General features: G+C 39.1%; 1 protein-coding gene across 1 annotated transcript; it reads left to right on the forward strand.

Moving 5' to 3' along the window:
- Nucleotides 1-17760: 17760 nt before the first annotated feature.
- LOC111876072 (dehydration-responsive element-binding protein 2C-like) lies at nt 17761-18183 on the forward strand. Its single transcript, XM_023872604.2, has one exon. It carries the CDS (start codon nt 17761-17763, stop codon nt 18181-18183), a length of 423 nt encoding a protein of 140 aa, XP_023728372.2.
- Nucleotides 18184-23295: the final 5112 nt, after the last annotated feature.

A 23295-nucleotide genomic window follows, 5' to 3' on the forward strand; every position in this document is an offset into this window, starting at 1 on the left:
CAACCAACAGTCATCTCTATCTGAAGCTGCTCTTCAGAAGATTATTGATGCCTTCTCCAGGGCTCAGCATGATTCGGTAGCCTCAGCCACTGCTGCCATTGAAGCCTCAACCAAAGCTTGTGAGGCTGCGACCGAAAAAGTCGATAAACTATTCTCAGACGCCTCTTCTTTGCTGAAGTCATTGCAAGAGAGTGCGGATTCCACTAAGACAACCTTGGAACCGATTGTTCAGCAATTGGCAAAGTTCGTCTCAACGGAGTTGACTTCGTTCGCTGCCCTTCGCCAAACCATGAGTGACGACAACTCGGCCCTTCGTGCCTCCATCGATGAACGCCTTGCTAAGCTACAAGAGGATCTTGCGGCTGAAAACTCTTTGATGGACGTTCTCGCAAGCAAAACCACAACTCTAAAGGTCAAGAGCACTCAGCTATCAAACTCTCAACAACAGCTGGATGCTCTTCGATCCGAAAGGGAGGTCATCAAGACATGTGTTTCGGATGTACACGCTGCCTTATCCAACATCCTAGAAGCACATGATCCGATTCTAAACCATTCGGTGAGGCGAACCCTTGCTGAAAAGCTTTCTCCGGCCATGGCCCTTCTCAACAAATTAGAAGGCTTACCGAGTTTCGTGTCCATTCCGAAACAAGGGGGAGAAGAGAAGAACACTGGATCGAAACCACCTCCTTCCTCCAAAGCTACTCACACAACCGAACCACCTCAGACTGATCAAGCTTCGGGTTCGGGTGTGAAGAACAAAGGGAAAAACATAGCTGAGGAAGATGAAGATGAAGATGATGAAACCATTGCGGACATGTTGACACGAAAGAACAGTCGCAATATGGATGAAGACGTAAATCGTGTGGCGCGAGAGGCTGAAGAAGCCGAACGCAAGCAGAAGGAAGCCCACGATCTCCTCGAGAGCAGGAAGACTCTCTTCCCTGCCTGGACTCGGGAGCGTTTGATTAAAGAGGCCATAGAAACTCCCAGCATATTATGGCTCGAGCCGGTAATTTCGTTCGACTGCGTTAATTCCGTAGATTCGCAGTTCGACATGCCGTTGACTCGAAAGGCATTCATCTTCCATGCCTTCTCTAATATCTTTGAAGTACCTCATCCGAACGTTGAGCTTGACAGGGAGCTCATTGACTTCTATCTGGCGGCTGCTCGTCCTCAATATCTTACTTGGAGTGCACAGAAGATTGTAAACGTTCGGGTGCTGAAGCCTTACACCGAAGGTCGATTCATAAACGTTCGGTTCAAGGTGATTCGGGGATCTGCACGAACTGCACATCATATCTCCCTGGCGGATCTACCTAACTTAAATCCTCATGACTGGATTGTTCTGCACAACATCCTCTTGACAAACGAAGCTGAATATGGTCCGATTATAGAACATATCAAGAGGATGATTGTTTGTTATATCATGGAGGTTGCCCTGATGGATCAGGAGGTCGCTACTGTCTTCAAGAAGAAACCGAAGATAGCTCCTATGGGATCGGCCAGTGATCTCAATCAGATGAAGATGGGCAAGATAGATCCGAGACGCAACTCGGTTATGTTCACTAGAGCCGAAGGACAGAAATGTCTCTTCGCTTTAACTGACAAACATCTTTACACCACTGCTTGTCTGGAGCATGTGTTATCAATCATCAAAAGGTGTAAAGAGAATTCAGCGGATGATGTCAAGTACTTCAACGACATGATCCAATGGTACATCAGGTTTAGGCAGACGATTCTAGCGCTAATCTCTCATCTGTTCAACACTGTGAAGAAGAAGGTACCTGGCTCCGCTGCTGGCCCAAGTAACAAGTGAAGGTCTCGCTCCAATAGACGCAAAGGGGGAGATTGTTGGGCTGAAGTTTTGGTTAAGTGTTGCGTCGTTGGGCTCGAATGTTTATTTATTTATTTTGTATTCCGGTTTGGGCCTGTCCAACCGAGAGCCCATTATGTTTAATATATAAGTATATGCTTGCATGCATATTAGGTTAACGATTGAAACGATAATTCTAGAGCGTAACGATAGTATTTCCTGATTTCTTTAATCGTTCTTGTAACCTACTAATCCTCTACAGTTGATGTTCTTAACCGAGCTCTTCTGAGGATTTTGTTTTAATCATTCGACTCGTTTGATTCACACTTGTCTCGTTCTTATTTTCGTGTTCTTACAGTTTTATATTTATTTTTCTGTTTGAGATCTAATCGATCTTCATAGATTTAAAGGTTTTAAATCTCATCTATATATATATATATATATATATATATATATATATATATATATATATATATATATATATATATATATATATATATAACTAAAATGCTAGTCTTACCATTAGTAGGCCTCATTCACGAAGCCGATCTATAAGGTGGGTATAAGGTTGCGGCCTATAAAATGGCGCTTAATGGGTGTACACTCACACCCACCGCTTGCTTGATCGGTGGAGGGTCGTTAGCCGAACGGGTAGGATAGGGCAACCTCATCCTCTCATTAAAAGTATAATATGAAATACAAAGTAACTACATATTTTTAAAAAATTTCCCAATCTTAGTTACTTTAGGAAAAGTGAATTGATGCAATCCCATGAAATTACACTTTGCACCCTTGCTAAGAAGTTAGTGGAGCGTGTGTGGTTTACCGGCACACTAATTGATTCTAAGCAAAGGTGGCAAAGGGTGATTCATTATTTATCATAGTTCGATGGAGCGTGTGTGGTTTACCGGTACATCGAATAGGTGATCGTTACAATGAAGGCACCATGTGAATTTGCATGGTAATTCACACCCGCTTTGTGATCCTCGGTATCCCAGTCACAAAAAAGAGGGGCATATCGAGATTTAAACATGCCATTGAAATGTTTCAATGAATCTCATCTAAACCTAGGAATTCTCAAATTCATTTAGAACTTAAAGTTAGGTTTTCATGGTGGAGAATTAGTGAATCGTCATTGACTTACCTTCATATTATTTGCATGTTGGATTACGGCATCCCTTTTCTAATATGTAAATATTGTTGTTGGATCCTAGCCCTAATTTTTTCTTATTGGGTGATAATTAGGGATTCATACTCTAATCTATCTTTGTCCTTTCTATTTGTAGATGTCGAACGCAAACAACGCTGCTGCTAGTTCATTCACATTGATGAGCCTTTGTCAAAAGATCACTTTCGATGGGACGAAATTTAGCGAATAGATAAGATACATTCGCACAATTGCTCGCTATGAGGATAAGGAGTATGTCCTCGATGAGAAGCTCGAGAAAATCAACCCTGAAATCGCTACTCCGGCTGAAATGACCGCTTTTGAAACTCACGAGCGAGATGCAACGAAGGTACATTGCATCATGATAGCCACTATGAACTCCGAATTCCAAAAGTCCTATGAGGACATGTACCCGTACGAGATGCATCAAGACTTATTGGAGAGATACCACCAAAACGCGAGACAAGAGCGTTATGAGATTTTCACTAACATGATTTCCGCTAAGATGGGTCATGGAGAGTCTCTTACCGTGCACCTGCAAAAGATGCAAAGGTATGTCGACCGTCTTCGCAAGTTGAATGTTGACTTTGGGGAAGACTTGGCGATCAACATGGTGCTTCACTCATTGCCTCCAATTACAATCAATTTAGGATGACCTACCACACGAACAAATAGGAGGTCACCCTAAGCAAACTCCAAGGTCTCTTGAGGGTCGCTGAGAGCAACTTCAAGGACAAGTCTGTTGCACCAACTCCCAATCCACCCGCTGCTCCTGTTTTCGCTATTGGACAAGGAAAGGGAAAGAAGAGGAAGGCTTCATCTAAGAACTATTGCAAGGTTAAAGCCCTTGATGGTGCCTCTTCTAGTGGGACCAAAGTTGATCTTGCTAAGCCTTGCCCTAACCCAAAGGAGGCAGAGTGCCACCACTGCCACAAGATAGGACATTGGGAAAGAAGCTGCCCAGAGTACCTGCAAGCCATTAAGGAAGGAAAGATCAAGCCGTCTTTCGCAGGTATATACACAATTAAATCTAACGATTCACCCCATGCTATTTCTTGGGTTCTTGATACCGGTTGTGGTTACCACATTTGTTCTAATGTGCACGGACTAAGAAGAAGTAGAGACGTGGAGCATGGAAGAATAAATCTAATCATGGGGAACAGAAGATCGTCGCCTGTGACCAAGATTGGAGTGTATTCTTTAGTGCTTAGGAATGGTTTATCTTTAGATTTGAACAATTTTTGCTATTCGCCAGAAATGGCTAGAAACATCATTTCATTTCATGGTTTGTTTAGACAAGGTTTTAGATTTTCTTTTAATAATGAGAATGGTTCCATTTTGGCTTATCTAAATGGTGTCTTTTATTTTGAAGCAATACCGTGTAATGGAATTTATGAAACTGTTATGATTGTTGATAACTTAGGAAATGATGTTTTGAACATAGATTCTTCCAGTAGTATGGATAAAGCATCCTTGTGGCATTATCGTCTTGGACATGTCAACAAGAAACGCATAGCCCAACTCCAAAAGGATGGAGTGTTGGAGTCATTCAACCTTAGGGAAGATGACACATGCGAGTCTTGTTTGCTTGGAAAGATGACTAAGTCACCCTTCGCTGGTTCTTGCGAAAGGGGTGAGGGTCTATTGTACCTAATACATACCGATGTATGTGGACCGTTTAGATCAACCACGAAGGATGGGAACCGCTTCTACGTGACTTTTACCAATGACTATAGTAGATATGGGTATATCTATTTAATCAAGCAAAAGTCAGAAACTTTTGAAAAGTTCAAAGAGTTCAAGAATGAAGTGGAGAATCAATTGGGCAGGAAAATCAAGATGCTTCGATCCGATCGAGGAGGAGAGTACCTAAGTCTTGAATTCCACGATTATCTCAATGAGTGTGGAATAGTTTCACAATTGACGCCTCTTAGGACACCACAATTGAATGGTGTGGCAAAAAGGCGTAATCAAACCTTGTTGGACATGGTTCGCTCTATGATGAGTCATGCTTCACTATCAATCTCTTTTTGGGGGTATGCCTTAGAGACTGCCGCCCATATCCTTAACCGGGTCCCTACTAAAAAGGTTGCCAAAACACCTCAAGAGATGTGGATAGGGAAAGCTCCCTCATTAGCACATATCAAGGTTTGGGGTTGCGAGGCTTTCGTAAGACAAGACACTCGCGACAAGCTTTAACCTCGTAGTGAGCGATGTATTTTCATCGGCTACCCGCAGAAATCCTTTGGATATCTCTTCTATAGACCGAAGGACAATGTTGTCTTTGTTGCGAGGAGAGGAGTTTTCCAAGAGCGAGAACTCATAGGCCAAGGAGACAGTGGGAGGCAAATCGAGCTTGAAGAGATTCAAGAGTCGATAGATGAAGGAACACCGCTGGCACTCAATCCGAGGAGGAAACTCCGGTTGAACCGATTGACGAGTCCTTACCTTTTAGACGTTCCGAAAGAGTTAGAGTTCAACCCCAGTTTTATGGATTTCATATTACTACCGAAGGGGACACGTATATTAGTGATGGTACACTAATAAACCTTGATGAACCTAATAGCTATAAGGAAGCCATGGCAGGCCCGGAGTCTGCGAAATGGAAAGAGGCAATGGATAGCGAGATCCAATCCATGTATGATAACCAAGTTTGGAATTTGGTTGATAATGTGTCCGGACGTAAGACCGTTGGGTGCAAATGGATCTTCAAGAAGAAGACCGACATGGATGGAAACGTACACACATATAAAGCGCGATTGGTCACGAAGGGCTTTACTCAAACTCCAGGAGTTGACTATGATGAGACCTTCTCACCAGTTGCGAAGATAAAATCTATTAGAGTGATGCTAGCTATTGCCGCATTTCATGATTATGAGATTTGGCAAATGGATGTCAAGACCGCTTTCCTTAACGGAAAGTTGGTTGAGGATGTTTACATGGCTCAACCAGAGGGGTTTGTGGATCCGAAGCATCCGAATAGAGTGTGTAAGCTTGAGAAGTCCATTTATGGACTGAAGCAAGCGTCTCGCAGATGGAATCTTTGCTTCGATGAGAAAGTCAAAGAGTTTGGATTTGTACGAAGCGAAGATGAATCGTGTGTATATGTCAAAGCCAGTGGGAGTATAGTAAGCTTCCTCATTTTGTATGTCGATGACATACTACTCATAGGAAAAGACGTCCCGACTCTGCAGGAGGTTAAGTCCTGGCTCGGGAAGTGCTTCGCTATGAAGGACCTCGGAGAGGCTTCCTATATTTTGGGAATAAGGATAGTGAGAGAAAGAAGTAAGAGACTAATAGGACTTAGTCAGAAAACTTACTTAGAGAAGGTACTAAAACGTTTTAGTATGGAAAACTCAAAGAATGGAGAATTACCAATACAAATTAATGCCAAGTTGAGTAAGACTCAAAGTCAGAGTACCGAAGCTGAAATAGCATAAATGAGCTGAGTACCATACGCTTCCGCAGTTGGCTCAATCATGTATGCTATGTCTTGTACTCGCCCTGATGTAGCCTTTGCTTTGAGCATGGTTAGTAGATATCAAGAGAACCCTGGCAGAGCCCATTGGATTGCGGTGAAGAATATCCTTAAGTACCTTCAGAGGATGAAGGAATGGTTCTTAGTCCTCGGAGGGAGTGATGACTTGAAGGTGCGAGGGTATAGTGACGCCAGCTTTCAGACCGACAGGGACAACTACCATTCGCAGTCGGGCTGGGTCTTTACCCTAAATGGAGGAGCAGTAACTTGGAAAAGTTCCAAACAAGAAACCGTAGCTGATTCAACGTGCGAATCAGAGTACATTGCAACGAGCGAAGCGTCGAAAGAGGCGATATGGTTGAAGAACTTCATTGGTGACCTTGGAGTTGTACCTGCCATAAAGGAGCCTATGGAGATTTTCTATGATAATGAAGGAGCGGTTGCCTTTACCAAGGAACCGAGAGATCATGGTAGATCACGACACATCGACAGAAAATATCACTTTATTAGACATCATGTAGAAGAATGACAACTCGTAGTGAAGAGGATATCATCAGAAGATAACCCAGCAGATCCTCTTACGAAGGGACTGAGTAGGGTTAAGCACTTGCAGCATGCTAGGAGTATTGGGTTGAAGGATGATATTAGCATAGATTAGATAGTATTAGAAACGTGTAATAGATAAATGTAATTAACGTTTGATGATTAAATAAAGGAGTTTTATTTATGAGTAATGTTACTGTCTTATGTTAATTGTTTAACTATTGTTTCATTTTGCATGTTTTGACTTCCAGAATAATTGAGTTTATTAAGAATAATCGAATTATTCAAATTGTCCACAATCGTTCATATGTTGGAAGTAGATATGAATGAAGATTGTCATGAATTGGTGTGTAGATTGCCTAAATGGTTTTAGACATAGCAAAGGGTTGCTGCAACATTCATGAGTGCTTATGAACTGGTTTTGAGCATTGGAACAAACCCGCGCTTGCTGGAATCACCTTATGGAATGTGATATAAAAGGGTGATCGCAAGACGATAATATCATATAGTCTTAAAACCTAGATATATGGTTTGTTATTTGTTAATTGATTGTACATTGATAATGCAAAAACGCATCAGTAACTCGGTGTTATAAAACGCATTGTTGTGTATAGTTGATTAATGAATAAGTAAATGCATATAAGTCAAAGTTTATATGTTACTTTTATCCCAAGAGGGTAAAAGCGATATCTCGGCTGCTCGATGATTTGATTGGACTTATGTGCCGGGCCCGGTCAGAACTGAATTGATGTGTTCGATTAAGTTCTATGTCAAATAAATCAGAGATCGAGAAACCTAAATGCTTGACTAATCATTCCATAGAATTGTCAGCATGATATCTAACAGAGGACTGTACGTTCCCTTATCTAAAGGACAAGATTGATTAGATCAGAGTTTGACAGCGTCTTTGAGAGCTACGATTGCGAATCGGATTGTACTTGTGCATATAGTTACTAGACTTATCCAAGTGGGAGACTGTTGGAATAATGTCTACGGCTGCAACTATATTAGGCAAGTATTTGACCCGATTGTGCATGGTCCTTTTGGGTTGCCTTCACCATAGCAACTTGATAGGATGATTTATTATGAGAGAATAGATATTATTAATATATTATGAGAATAATATAAGGAATAATAATATTGTTATTTGATTAATATAAGTCATAGATTAATTAGTATTAATTTTGTGACTTAAAGAGATTAATTAAATAAGAGGGTATAAAATGTCAATTGTTTGATAGTTACACTTTGGGCTGTAAATCCTTAAGGGATAGGGTTGGACGAATTCTAGGGCTTGGGATAGCCTCAAATTCGTTCAAGGCATTATCTTGGAAAGGATTTGGATTGCTTTAAGGAAAGATTATCCAACTAGGGTTTAAGGGTGAAACCCTAGGAGCCTACAAGTATAAATAGACCCTTAGAGCATGTGAAATTGGCATCTCTTCTAAAGAAAGAAAACCCTGGCCGAATTTCTTCCCTAACCTCTCTCTCAAATCATCCTCCTTGCTAGTTGGTGTTTGTAAGCCATTAGAGGAGTGACAATTGTGACTCTAGAGCTCCAAGACAACAAGATCAAACAATAGATTCAAAGGTAAACTTCTAGATCTGATTTTGTATTGTTCTTATACTTAATTAGTCATTAGAAGTCTTGGATTCAAAGCATGTTTAATTAGAGAAACCTAGATCCAAACATTAGGGTTTGCATGTGCACATAGGAATGTTCATATGGCCAAAACCCATCAGAAACGAGATAGACCCAATGATAACAACGAAAATGAAACTAATAACGATAAGAACATGAACACTAGAACTCCTAACAAGCAGAAACGAGATAGACCCAATGGTAACAACAAAAACGAAACTAGCAACGATAAGAACGCGAACACTAGAACACCTAACAAACAGAAACGAGATAGATCCAATGGTAACAACGAAAACAAAACTAGTAATGATAGGATCATGAACATAAAACACCCTGTCATTCCTAACAACCAATACTCCTCAAATCGATGTAACAACAAGGAGTCTAATGTCATCAGTTGACACGGATAGGCTTGATTCTCACCTTACAAACCTCGAGCTCTACAAATAGACTTTTGTCTTATGCAACCAAATAACAAAACACTTTCATTCGATAACGACGAAATCCCTATCAACCAGACGCCTAAGTTCTGGCGTAAGAAATACCATGCCCTTCTTTAGCCCCAACAAAGATTAAAAATCAAGGAGCAAAGGGCATAAAAAGGAATCCAAAAGGCTTCCAACCATTCCTCTAGAGATTCCTAAAATCTCTTAGAAACCTCAACCATGTGCTAAGCAGATGTAGAATCACCTCGACTCCTAGAATCACCTCAATGAACAAACAACCGACACCACTTAGCACAGTCACAAGAACGAATAGTGTATGATCATAAGATCGGCATATTATGTAAAGGAAACATAAGACCTAGTCCATAAACACAAGGGCACCTGTCTAACTCATAAGGGGAGAAAAACGAAATCGCCATAGGCACCACCGGCTACGATTAAGCCAACCAAAATCCATCCTCAAGGATCGATACTCCTTACCCTGAATCGGAGACACAATTAATCAACAGCAAGGAACTGGAAAAGACCGATCTACCATCAGGTTGGAAAGACCCTAGGGAGAAAACTCCCAAGATAATCTAAGACTCATAAGGTCAACTATATCACGCAAACTCAACCTTGGTGACCATAGTACCAACTCTTAAGGCCCAAAAAACTCTACTTCTAGGACACCAGGATCCCGATCCCTAGAAGACCATTATAAAGGTCTCCCCAAGAAAGGTCCCGATAACTCATAGTCTCCGATTAACATAAGGAACTAGTTTTTTACATTTCCCCTTCCATGTGCTCAGCGCTCAAGAGTGTCAAACCACCAAAATTCTAGAAATCCCACCTGTCGAGGTCAAGGTAAAAACGAACCCACACCCCGAAGAGAAGCATGTGTAGTGGACATTGACAAGGTTCGATGCCCACTTGCTTCTAATCGAGTATTCATATGACAACAACTACCACTCGAGCATAGGAGTTGCACCCCTCGAGGCCTTGTGTGGCCAAAGGTGCAGATCATCCACTGTTAGGCTGAGATGAGAGATACCCAGCTGGAAAGATGACAAATGCCCAATAGCACACTCACCAGACCCGATATTACTCGAGAAACCACAAGAAGGATAGTCAAAACCCAAACACGACCTCAAACATCAACAAAGAAACTATGTAGATAACACCTTAAAACCTTGAAATCCCAAGTAGGGATCAGAGTACCATTTAAGAACTCCCCTCGAAGAAGAGTAACTAGATTTGAAAGGTAAGGAAAACTAACTCCCCGATGCACCAGACCATTCGAGATCCTCGCACGGATCAGCCCGGTAGCCTACCAACTCCAATTACCCTCCAAGTTTAGTAACACACACCCTGCATTCCATGTATCGAACCTAGAAAGTGTCTATCGGACAACCCTCCCAGTCCCACTAGACAAGACTAAGGCGAACTAGAACCTCCTAATCATTGATCCGCCTATAGAGACAATGAACGGGAAAGTTAAGAACACAAAAGCAAAGCCACATCCCGATGGTGAAGGTTCAAGGGAAATGTTAGGCGTGAACCGGTATTCACTTGGGAATGTGAGGACCAAATAAATCAAAAGTACCCTCACCTATTTTCGCATTCATAACCCTACCCTTCGAAAGAATTTCGGGACAAAAATCCCTCTAACGGAGGGATGATGTCACAACAAGCACTTTTGGCTAGGAAATTTCGTCCTCAGGTAAGCAAGGACTCTTGTGAGACTTGTGCTAACACACCTAAGCATTCAATATGCGTTCCTAGGGAGCCATAAAGTGTTAGAATGCAAATCTCTTCAAGTATATCGAACCTCTCCTAGATCTCTCCAAGTATAGTGAATCTCTCCCATATCTCTCTAAGTGTGCGAAATCTCTCTAAGTATAGTGAATCTCTCGCAAATCTCTCTAAGTATGCGAAATCTCTCTAAGTATAGTGAACCTCTTGCAAATCTCTCTAAGTGTGTGTAATCTCTCCAAGAATAGTGAATCTCTCCTAAATCTCTCCAAGTATAGTGAATATCTCCCAAATCTCTCTAAGTGTGCAAAATCTCTCCAAGAATAATAAATCTCTCCAAGTATAGTGAATCTCTCTAAGTGTGCGAAATCTCTCCAAGTATAGCGAATCTCTCACAAATCTCTCTAAGTGTGTGTAATCTCTCCAAGAATAGTGAATCTCTTCTAAATCTCTCCAAGTATAGTGAATCTCTCTAAGTGTGAGAAATCTCTCCAAGAATAATGAATCTCTCCCAAATCTCTCCAAGTATAGTGAATCTCTCTAAGTTTGTGAAATCTCTCCAAGAATAGTGAATCTCTCCCAAATCTCTCCAAGTATGCGAAATCTCTCCAAGAATAGTGAATCTCTCCCAAATCTCTCCCAGTACGTGGAATCTCTCCTAAATCTCTCCATGTATCTCAAATCTCCCTAGGTACCTTCCTCAATTGAAAACAGCTCAAAACCGGAAGAGGAAACCCCAAAAAGGACCCTCTTGGTCCGGAACCCTCTTGGTCCAGACTCCTCTTGGTCCTAAACCTCTTGGTCCGGAACCCCTCCCTGCTTCGGACCCTCTGATGGACTAATGGGAAGCTTCTCATCCGGACAAGATCTCGCATGTGCTTCGGAAGGGCTAGGTTGCCTCGCACCTCGGTCCGGACTCACCTGGTTCGCACCTGACTCCGGATGTCAAGAAGGACTTCGGAATTCGCACAGCGCCTCCGGAACATGCATGTTGGCAACTTTGGACCGTCGCAACCTTCATCCTTCCCTCCGGAATTTAAGATATAGCTCAGGAATTTAAAGAAGAGCTTCGGAAATTACCCTAGAGCTCCGGATTTCACCTTTTAGCCCCGGATTTTGGTCATTTTCGGACTTTTTCACCATTTTAAGGTATTTTGAGGTCGGAAATCCCACCAAACTCGTGTTTTTCTTAACTAAGACCCCTAAAACCATTATTTTATGCTAAAATTAATTATCTTAAGCATACTCTTCATAAAAATAAATGGTTGGGATTTAGGAAAACCTTATCCTAAATCAAGAAAAGGACAAAAGGATTGACTTTGTGATTTGATGAAGTTCCTCATTTCCCATGCAAATCACAATACTCAATACCTTATCCACCAAATATCCATGCGTGGACCACCAAATCCCCATACATCAAATATTCCCTTCCTTTTCCTTATACTCCAAAGCAGCGAGAGTGAGGGAGTTTAGACTCCACTTTCTCTCTCACTTTTCCCCATTTTCTCTCAAAAACTCATCTTCAAGCAAGAACAGAGGATCTTGCTGAAAGGAAATTTCTCAACTTCTTCCTAAGAAATTTTAAGGTAAATTCCTCCACACATCAAATATTTTATAACATTTCAAGATGAATCCATATTACTTTATTCATAATAATATGTGATGATCATTCTTAGGAAAGCATCCCTCCCAGGGAAGTTCCTCATCTCAGTAAGAGTTTAAGCTTGAGATCTTCACTCCATAACTCCAAACAACTCCTCAACCAACTCAAGGTGAGCTTCATACCCCACATTTTTCAATGTTTTAATGTTTTTGGGGGAGAGTACAAGTCAAATCTCGCCTAGATTCTTAAATGGTTGCATATATACGTATGTTTGTATGTGTGTGTGAACTATTATTAAATTATTATTTAGTAATATACTTACGAACGAATGATTTCTAAATTTCCTAAAGAACAGAGGATACTTTGAACAAAAGAGCCTCCCAACTATTGAGTGTCACTACTAGAAAAACATCCTTTTACGACGCTCATTGCGCGTCATAAAAGGCTCAGACGACGCGCAAATGCGCGTCAAGGAAAGCCCTGTCATAAAGAGAGACGATGCTCATTTACGACGCGCAGTTACGACACGCGTTTACGACACGCAATGCGTATCAAGGAAGGCCCTGTCATAAAGAAAGACGACACGCATTCGCGTGTCGTAACCTTATGACGCGCGTGTTAATGACACGCAACGCGTATCAAGAAAGCCCCTGTCAAGAAAGGCCATGTCATAAATGAAGATGACACACATTTTTGCGTATCATAATTTTAAATGTTTAAAAAAATATTATTTATAGATTTACTAATTTTCAAATTAAATTTGTATTTAATGTCTCATAATAAAAAATAAAATACCATATACAAAAAAATAAAATTCATTGCATAAAATGTAATGTCATACAAATAATAGATGAAAGTAAATTGTTATTTATTCTGTTTATCGCTATACTATTCGATGAAATTTCAATGTGACATTAAAGTAATCTCCCCAATGTGACATAAGAGACAATTTGATTACATACAACTTGAAAAATGTGGGCATCCGACCTCAAAATTTTCTATCTTTGCAAAAATCTTGTTACGCACTCCCAATGTGCTAATAACCTACAATTTTCCATAAAACATACAACTTAAATGAGTATATGATAAGAAACATCTAATGGAATCACAAAAGAGAAACTTCGCCTCCTTATCTTTATCAGTGATAAGAAACATTTCTTGATGGCTGTTTCATAATCTATGATTTTAGAATTGAAATCCTTAGTTTTTTTATAAAGCTCTTCTATAAGGGAAATATAAGTCTCCAACTATTTAGCTTCTGTTAATCCATCATTCGGATGGATCTCACCCTCACTTTCTTGATTCTTGAATTCCCCTTTTGCCCTTGCTGCAGCTTCAAGTTCTTCAGTTGTTCTCAGTTCTGATAAAGGGCGACTAGCAGCTAATTACCTAAAGCTGTCAAAAGTAAAAAAAAAAGTAGAATGAAAAGATGTGGCTTGACTAATTAAAGAAAGATTGTGTTGCAAAAACGTATATCAATCATCACCTAATGAAATACTGATCTAACTGCTAATTAGGAATCTCCAATATTCGTGTGTAAATCAAGATTCGACCATTTCTATAGTTGATACTCATATTCAATGTATTTATCCAACAAAGAAAATGAAAGATAATCAGTTCCAACATAAGCTAGACCTCGTTCAAATAGCTTGAAAAGAACATCATAAATAAAATATTTAGTTATATTAACCATAGATTATGGACTGCAGTAATAGCCCATATATGCCCCTTGTAATAAGTAGATTGGATCTAGAACCCACAACTTTACTAGAAAATCTCTACTCTGAGTTAGTTCCATTGTTAAAACATAAAAACACTTTTACTATTATAATAAAAACTTACTAGAAAATCTCTACTCTAAAGTCAGTGTACACAAGTAAATTACAGTAGTCCTTTACAGTTCTTAGCAGGGGGACAAGAAGTAACCTCCCGGAGATCATGTTGTCTCAGAGTGGCATCCTCGCTGGCACTCCAGACAACATTTGGATTACCAGGTTCTACCTGAAACAGAAAATCCATGATGATAAGAAGATGATATTAGTAAATTTGTTAGGGGAAAACAATATATATATATATATATATATATATATATATATATATATATCTTACAGCTAATTTTTTTAACTCTCCTGCTGTGGCATTGAAAATGAGCTGATAGGTTACTAGCAGTATCTTCATGTGTGCGAGACAAATTGAATAGTCGAACCTACAGGTGTGAGTTAAGATTTTCAGAAGACATGTGAATGAATGAAGCAATGAACAAAATGGGAGGAGGGTTACATCAGTATCACCAGCTCCAGATGCTACCAACTCATCAGATGTTTCAGGAACAAACTTTGTGGAAAATATATTATTCCTATGACCACTGTCAATGGAATGCAAAAGCTTGTGGCTTTCATAACTCCAAAGATTTACCTGAAACAGAATGGAACATCTCTAGTTTAAAAAAAACTACATGTAAAAAAGAAGTATTATTAGTTGCATTTTGCTTGGTTTTCAGGCATCATACAGGTAGCTAATACATATGAAGAAAAAAGGTAGGAAGATGTACATGAGCATCATCAGATCCAGATATCAATAGTGAGCCTTATGAATTCCAAGAAATGGTATTTACACATCCTTGATGCGCCTGAAAACAACACAGGTCAACTCTTTATCAAAGTTTGGTAAACAGAGACAAGTAGATGTATATCTAGAGTTTGCAACATAAAAAGGTTAGGGCGTATAGGTTTCTATCTCAATTTTCTCATAGTGATCAAAATACTTTTCATTTATCTTCCTTTCTCCTGGATGGAGCAATACATACAGAAGGTAATCGATACTAATGTGCTGATCAAAGTTATGATTCCAATAGAAAAACATCCCATGCAAGATATATCAAGATTTAAGCACATAGTACACACCTCCAGTTCTCTTTCCAGAGAAAGCCTTCTAATGAATGATGAATGCATCTATAGACTGTGATTTATATCCTGTAATATCACAAGATAGAATATCAGAATCTACAAAAAAAATGTTGCCAAGTAAATACAGAACCACAATATACACCTGAAAACATTAATAAAACAAGGAAGAACATGAAGATAGCCGATTGATGGTCAAATAAACAGCTAGCAATATGAAAAATATGTAAGAATAAGATATATTTACCTATATGCATATATAAGCGAGTAAATGGAGTACAGGTATAAGATTACTTCAACATTGTTGGTTAAAGTTTTTGGTTTCATATAATGAACATTGAGATTGAAACTAACATTAAATTAAGATTCTATCAATCAACAAATTTGGTTCTACATAATCATTTTAAAAGAATGGGCATCGGAGCCAACTGGACCTCTTCTAGCTCAATCAAGGTTAAGGAAGAAGAATATCATTATCTTAACATATGCCTTTGTTTAGGAGACTGAAAAGATTTAATCTCAAATGAGAAATGTGCCACCAGTTTTATTCCCCAAGTAATTTCTAGAATTTGCAATTCCCATAGTTTGATGAAAATGAGGGCTAGTCTCTAAAACTGATGTTGTAAACCTAAATGTATATATGTAATGTTCCAAAAATTATTACCATATATTGCATACATAATCCATTTGGGCAAACTAGAGTTGTAGATGTAAAAAAAATGCTTACCCTAAAACTGATAAAAAGGTGTGCAACTCAGGGGACTAAAACTGATAAAAAGGTGTGCAACTCAGGGGACAAAATTGTATTTTACTCTAAAAAGTTATTGAAAAAGTTAAAACAAGGGAAAAATGGTAATTTTCACAAGCTTAGCTCATTAGTTTATTTAGCTGATTTCAGAAACGCACGCCAAATTCGTAGCCTGAAGGGGTCTTTTCTTGAAGGTCTAAAAGATTCATCCGGAAGAGCAGCTTCGATATCCACGAAAATTATTTTAAGAAACTGAAAAATTTCATAAGCTTTCGCAATTAATTTTGGTAAAGACAAGCAATTATTTCCGATTATACCCCCATGAACTTCACACGGTGTTTTTCCAATTATATCCTCAGTCTCACACTGATGAGCTGGCTCGTTAGTTGAAAATGTGGAGTGGCATGAAAAATAATGGTGTCAAGTAGGTCCCACTAATTCCAAGCACTCACATCGGAATATTTCCCCAAATTTCTTTTCTAATTCTGCCCTTGCATTTGTGGAATGAACCGATGACCTAAGCTGAAGTGCAACTTGACCCACAATGTGATCATCATTTAAATCATTTGATTTGTTCCTTTGCCATTTTTTAACGTTTTCTTTCAGTTGTTTCTCTTTTGCATCATCATCTTCCAGCCATTCAAGTAGAGCCTCAGTTTCACAATCTGATTCATAGCAAACCCATGCATAAGAACAGATTGTCACGATCACATTCTTCTTCACACTCACACCTGTCATAAAACAATAAAAAAATTATAAATAAAATTTAATTATGTTTCATTTTCTACCATTGACAGCTTCCTAACATGTAAATGGAGACAAGACGCAAACAGAGATAGGAGGCTTCATGGTACACCCTTTACCCTTCCTTATATTAGTTATGCTTAAATGCAAATAAATAAATAAATAAATCCTGGATCTGCTACTTTATGAGAGAATTCATTCCCCAATGTTTAATCATTTAAATGTTCAGATCTAAGAATCTTGACAGCAACATGCTCACCAAGGTACTCTCCATGGAATCTTTCAACAAACAAAATAACTGATATTAAGATACTTGTAAGAATTAGGAATTCGCCCCTGAAGAAAAGAAGGTATAAAGAAGCTATACCTGTCAATCATGCTTCCTGGCTGAACAAGAAGGAGTGTTCTCTCTTCTACCATCTTTAAAATTGTTTAAGTCAAATTCGCGCCCGGTAGAAAAGAAGGTATAAAGAACATTAATAGTGTTGGATTTCCTCTTTGTAATGCTTCTCTACAGTATAACAAACAATATCTAACAAACTTAGTAAACATTAGACTTTAAATCCTTTTTATGTAGACAAGTAAATGTACCTGTCAATCATGCTTCCTGGCTGAACAAAGCTAGATGCATCAGCAACATGTACTTGTCAATCATGTCTGCACATTACAGAGAACCAAGTTCAGTTCACTAATGATACAAAAGTTAACTACCACAAGGGTAATATGGTCAGTTAGTTGAAGTGTTTGAAAGTGAATCAAAATGCACTTTTGGTTGTAATTTTTCTCTTAGGCATTTCATCATACAGTTGGCATGCCCTAATTTGAGAAAAATTGAAATAGAAGAGATAAATGGAGAAACTACCGACTTATTCAATGGAAATTGGAATGAAAATAAACCCAGTTGATAAAATTGAATTTTGCTTTTTTTATTTAGTTTAATGAAACTAAACCCAGTAGATAAAATTGAATTTTGCATGAAAGGTAAAGGAGGACCTGAGAACTTGAGGTGTAATTTCAGAGGTATAAGACAACGAACATGGGGTAAATGGGTAGCTGAGATTCAAAAACCCAATAGAGGTAGTCGATTATGGCTTGGAACTTTCGGGTCAGCAGTTGAAGCTGCCCTAGCTTATGATGAAGCTGCCCGAGTCATGTATGGTCCTTGTGCTCGTCTCAATCTGCCAAACTGTCAAACCATGAGCGAGTATTATTCTGGATTAATGGTGGTTCCTAATGGTGCTTCAAGTTGCGACTCCACTACAACGTGCAACCATTCTGAAGACTCCAAAAATGGTCGGGTAGTCAAATGGTCAAAGATGATTGTGAATCAAATAGCAACGAATCTGGTAATCCGCCATTGATGACGACTGTTAAACAAGAAGTTGAAGATGATCAGGAAGATGACGACTAGTAATAGCAAGCCCTAATTTGAGAAAAACTGAAATAGAAGAGATAAATGGAGAAATTACCGACTTGCTCAACGGAAATTGGAATGAAAATAAACCCATAGTTTACAAAATTAACCATAAAACTTCTTTTGATCTTCCATCTTGTGAATAAAAGGGAATTCGAACCTTTGTTTGTGGTGGTGTTGGTCGTCTGATGTAGATGGGGTGTTGGAGGCAGCAAGGATTGGATTTTTTGAGAAAGCGTGTGAGAATGTCTTTGCGGTGGTGTTGGCGGTCTGAATCTTGAAGAGTTAATACTTGGGTGGCCTTCCATATCACGGTTCCTTGTTTCATCGATGCCTATACATCTGAACAGAACACACTACACATATGGTGGTGTGAGATATCTAGGGTTCTTGAGAGAGAACAAAAGATTTTTTGAAAAAGCGTGTGAGAATGTCTTTGAAGATATTGTGGAGAAAAGAATACGGAAAGAAGCAGGTCGAAGGAATAATGCAAGAACACTATTGGCAAGTATTCTCAAGAACATCAGAGAAGAAGCAGGTGAAATCACAGCAAAGATGAAGCAAATGAATGGAAATCAGAAGCATTTTTTCTTGATTGATATGATGAAGTCGAGAGATGGAGATGAAATTGTAACCTTGGATCTGTTATTGAGAAGTTTCACAATAGTGAGAGGAGAATGAAAGATGCATCAAAACGCTTAGGGCAAAGAGGGTAGCGGGCTTTTCTTTTCCCGCTTGTAACTAAGGAGCGCGTTCATAAAAAGTATAAAGTGACACCTACAGAGAACGCGCATTTAAGATACAGCGCCCTCCGTGTTTTTAATTTTTTTTTTCTTAGGGCACTAATTTAAGGGTGCGCAATAATGCGTGACCTAAGTCCTTAAATTTTCTGAAGAGATGACACGTTTTTAATGTCACTCTCGTTTACGTAACATAAATTAATGAGTGTCGTGGTTTGCGCATCGTAAAAGGCTGCTTTTCTAGTAGTGTGTGTCCAACTTAACCCCTTTATCTATGCTTTCATGTCTTAAGATAAAAAGTTATAAAAGGGATCTTACTAAGTGGACACCATTTCTAGTGATTTTTCGAAAATAGAAACTTTGTGACTATTTTGCAAACTATTAGGGAGTATTTTATAAATATTCAACATAAAAGTTTGCGTCAAGAAAATATACAAGTAGAGCCTTTATGACAGAAATATTTGCATGTCATAAGTTGCTGTTATAAAACCTCCAAGAACACAAATAATGTTCTATATGTCATAAAACAGAAAATGCGTGTCATAACCGGCAGTTATAAATTTATACAAATTATAACTTGACACTTTTTCTTTTGGCTAAAATGACTCGTTTTCCAATAAACGAAAACGAACAAACACGAGCACCTAGTTAACGAGCACAATCAACGATATGGAACGAGAACGATATTTCTATTCAATAAGTATGAGTTTCATTATTTATCTAACAAATAATGAATCTCTAACGATTGCTCAAAAGGTTGTTAATATTCTAGTCAGACAAATCTCAAAAGTACCTAAATATAAAAATATCAGTGTACATCTAAGTCCTGTAAGGAGTTATAACCAGAGTCTCCTGGAGGGAGAGAGGGAATTTGTGTATAGATCTATACGGGGTTGACACCCCGCACCTTCGATGTTTGCTACAGCTAGACAGACCAGTCTAGGGTGACAAATGTCTTTTCCAAACCGAGGGCGCCTGAGAAACGCCAAAACAGGCACTCCGTCATGATTAGTATGGTTATAACTGATGGGTTTTAGCCATAAGAACTTTCCTATGTGCGCATGCAAAACCCTAATGCTTGGATCTAGGCTTTCTAATAAACATGCTTTGAATCCAAGACTTCTAATTACTAATTAGGTTAAACAAGAACATTAAAACAGATCTAGAATCATACCTTTGAATTCCTTGTTGATCTTGAGGTCTTGGAGCTTCTAGAGTCACAAATGTCACTCCTCTAATGGCTTACAAACACCAAAGCAAGGAGGATGATTTGGGAGAGAGGAGAGGGGAGGAATTCGACCAGAGTTCTCTTGCTTTTTCAGAAGTGTCGAATTCCCTATGCCATGGGGTCTATTTATACTTGTAGATTCCTTAAGGATTACAGATAAGTCCCTATCAGATAATCTTCTCTTAAGGCTATCCAAATCCATTCCTAGATAACTCTAATGGACGATTTTAGCTATCCTAATCCTCTTAGAATTCGTCCATAGCTTATCCAAATGGATTTACAGTCTAAAGCTTAACTATCAAACAATTGACAGTTTATACCCCTTTATTTAATTAATCTCTCTAAGTCACCAAATTAATTCTAATTAATTCTATGACTTATATTAATCAAATAACAAATATATTATTCATTATATTATTCCCATAATATATTAATAATATTTATTCTCTCTTAATAAATCATCCTATCAAGTTGCTATGGTGAAGGCAACCCAAAAGGACCATGCACAACCGAATATAGTTACAGCCTTAGACACTATTCCAACAGTCTCCCACTTGGATAAGTCTAGTAACTATACAAGTACAATTCGGTTTGCAATCGTAGCTCTCAAAGACGTTGTCAACTCTGATCTAATCAATCTTGTCCTTTAGATAAGGGAACGTACAGTCCTCTGTTAGATATCATGCTGACAATCCTATGGAATGGTTAGTCAAGCATTTAGGTTTCTCGATCTCTGATTTATTTGACATAGAACTTAATCGAACACATCAATTCAGTTCTTGACCGGGCCCGGCACATAAGTCAAATCAAATCATCGAGCGGCCGAGATATCGCTTTTACCTTATTAGATAAAAGTTACAGATAAACTTCGACTTATATGCATTTACTTATTCATTTACCAACTATACACAACAATACGTTTTATAACACCAAGTTACTGATGCGTTTTCGTATTATCAATGTACAATCAATTAACAAATAATAAACCATATATCTAGGTTTTAAGACTATATGATATTATCGTCTTGCGATCACCTTTTATATCTTATTCCATAAGGTGATTCCAGCAAGCGCGGGTTTATTCCAATGCTCAAAACTAGTTCATAAGCACTCATAAACGTTGCAGCAATCCTTTGCTATGTCTAATATCATTTAGACATTCTACACACCAATTCACGACAATCTTCTTTCATATCTACTTCCAACATATGAACGATTGTGGACCATTTGAATAATTTGATTATTCCTAATAACCTCAATTATTCTGGAAGTCAAAACATGCAAAGTGAAACAATAGCTAAACAATTAACATAAGATAGTAACATTACTCATAAATAAAACTCCTTTATTTAATCATCAAATGTCAATTACATTTATCTATTACACGTTTCTAATACTATCTAATCTATGCTAATATCATCCTTCAGCCCAATACTCCTAGCATGCTGCAAGTGCTTAACCCTACTCAGTCCCTTCGTAAGCGGATCTGCTGGGTTATCTTCTGATGATATCCTCTTCACTACGAGTTGTCCTTCTTCTACACGATGTCTAATGAAGTGATACTTTCTGTCGATATGTCTTGATCTACCATGATCCCTCGGTTCCTTGGTTAAGGCAACCGCACCTTCGTTATCACAGAAAATCTCCATTGGCTCCTTTATGGCAGGTACGACTCCAAGATCACCAATGAAGTTCTTTAGCCATATTGCCTCCTTCGACGCTTCGCTCGCTGCAATGTACTCTGATTTGCACGTTGAATCAGCTACGGTTTCCTGCTTGGAACTTTTCCATGTCACTGCTCCTCCATTTAGGGTAAAGACCCAGCCCGACTGCGAACGATAGCTGTCCCTGTCGGTCTGAAAACTGGCGTCACTATACCCTCGCACCTTCAAGTCATCACTCCCTCCGAGGACTAAGAACCATTCCTTCGTCCTCCGAAGGTACTTAAGGATATTCTTCACCGCAATCCAATGTGCTTTGCCAGGATTCCCTTGATATCTGCTAACCATGCTCAAAGCGAAGGCTACATCAGGGCGAGTACAAGTCATAGCGTACATGATTGAGCCAACTGCGGAAGCATATGGTATTTGGCTCATTTCTGCTATCTCAGCTTCGGTACTCGGACTTTGAGTCTTACTCAATTTGGCATTACTTTGTATCGGTAGTTCTCCCTTCTTTGAGTTTTCCATACTAAAACGTTTTAGTACCTTCTCTAAGTAAGTATTCTGACTAAGTCCAATTAGTCTCTTACTTCTTTCTCTTATTATCCTTATTCCCAATATGTAAGAGGCCTCTCCGAGGTCCTTCATAGCGAAACACTTCCCGAGCCAGGACTTTACCTCCTGCAGAGTCGGGATGTCGTTTCCTATGAGTAATATGTCATCGACATATAGAACGAGGAAGCTTACTATACTCCCACTGGCTTTGACATATACACAAGATTCGTCTTCGCTTCGTACAAATCCAAACTCTTTGACTTTCTCATCGAAACAAAGATTCCATCTGCGAGATGCTTGCTTAAGTCCATAAATGGACTTCTCAAGCTTACACACTCTATCCGGATGCTTCGGATCCACAAACCCCTCTGGCTGAGCCATGTAAACATCCTCAGCCAACTTTCCGTTAAGGAAAGCGGTCTTGACATCCATTTGCCAAATCTCATAATCATGAAATGCTGCAATTGCTAACATCACTCTAATAGATTTAATCTTCGCAACTGGTGAGAAGGTCTCATCATAGTCAACTCCGGGAGTTTGAGTAAAGCCCTTCGCGACCAATCGCGCTTTATATGTGTGTACGTTCCCGTCCACGTCGGTCTTCTTCTTGAAGATCCATTTGCACCCAACGGTCTTACGTCCGGGCACGTAATCAACCAAATTCCAAACTTGGTTATCATACATGGATTGGATCTCGCTATCCATTGCCTCTTTCCACTTTACAGACTCCGGGCCTGCCATGGCTTCCTTGTAGCTATTAGGTTCATCAAGATTTACTAGTGTACCATCACTAATATACGTGTCCCCTTCGGTAGTAATATGAAAGCCATAGAACTGGGGATGAACTCTAACTCTATCGGAACGTCTAAGAGGTA

Source organism: Lactuca sativa, chromosome 7 (assembly GCF_002870075.4).
Source record: "Lactuca sativa cultivar Salinas chromosome 7, Lsat_Salinas_v11, whole genome shotgun sequence".
Classification (NCBI taxonomy): Eukaryota; Viridiplantae; Streptophyta; class Magnoliopsida; order Asterales; family Asteraceae; genus Lactuca; species Lactuca sativa.

Coding starts and splice junctions, on each gene's coding strand:
- LOC111876072 (XM_023872604.2), top strand. CDS start 17,761: ATGAAACTAAACCCAGTAGATAAAATTGAATTTTGCATGAAAGGTAAA.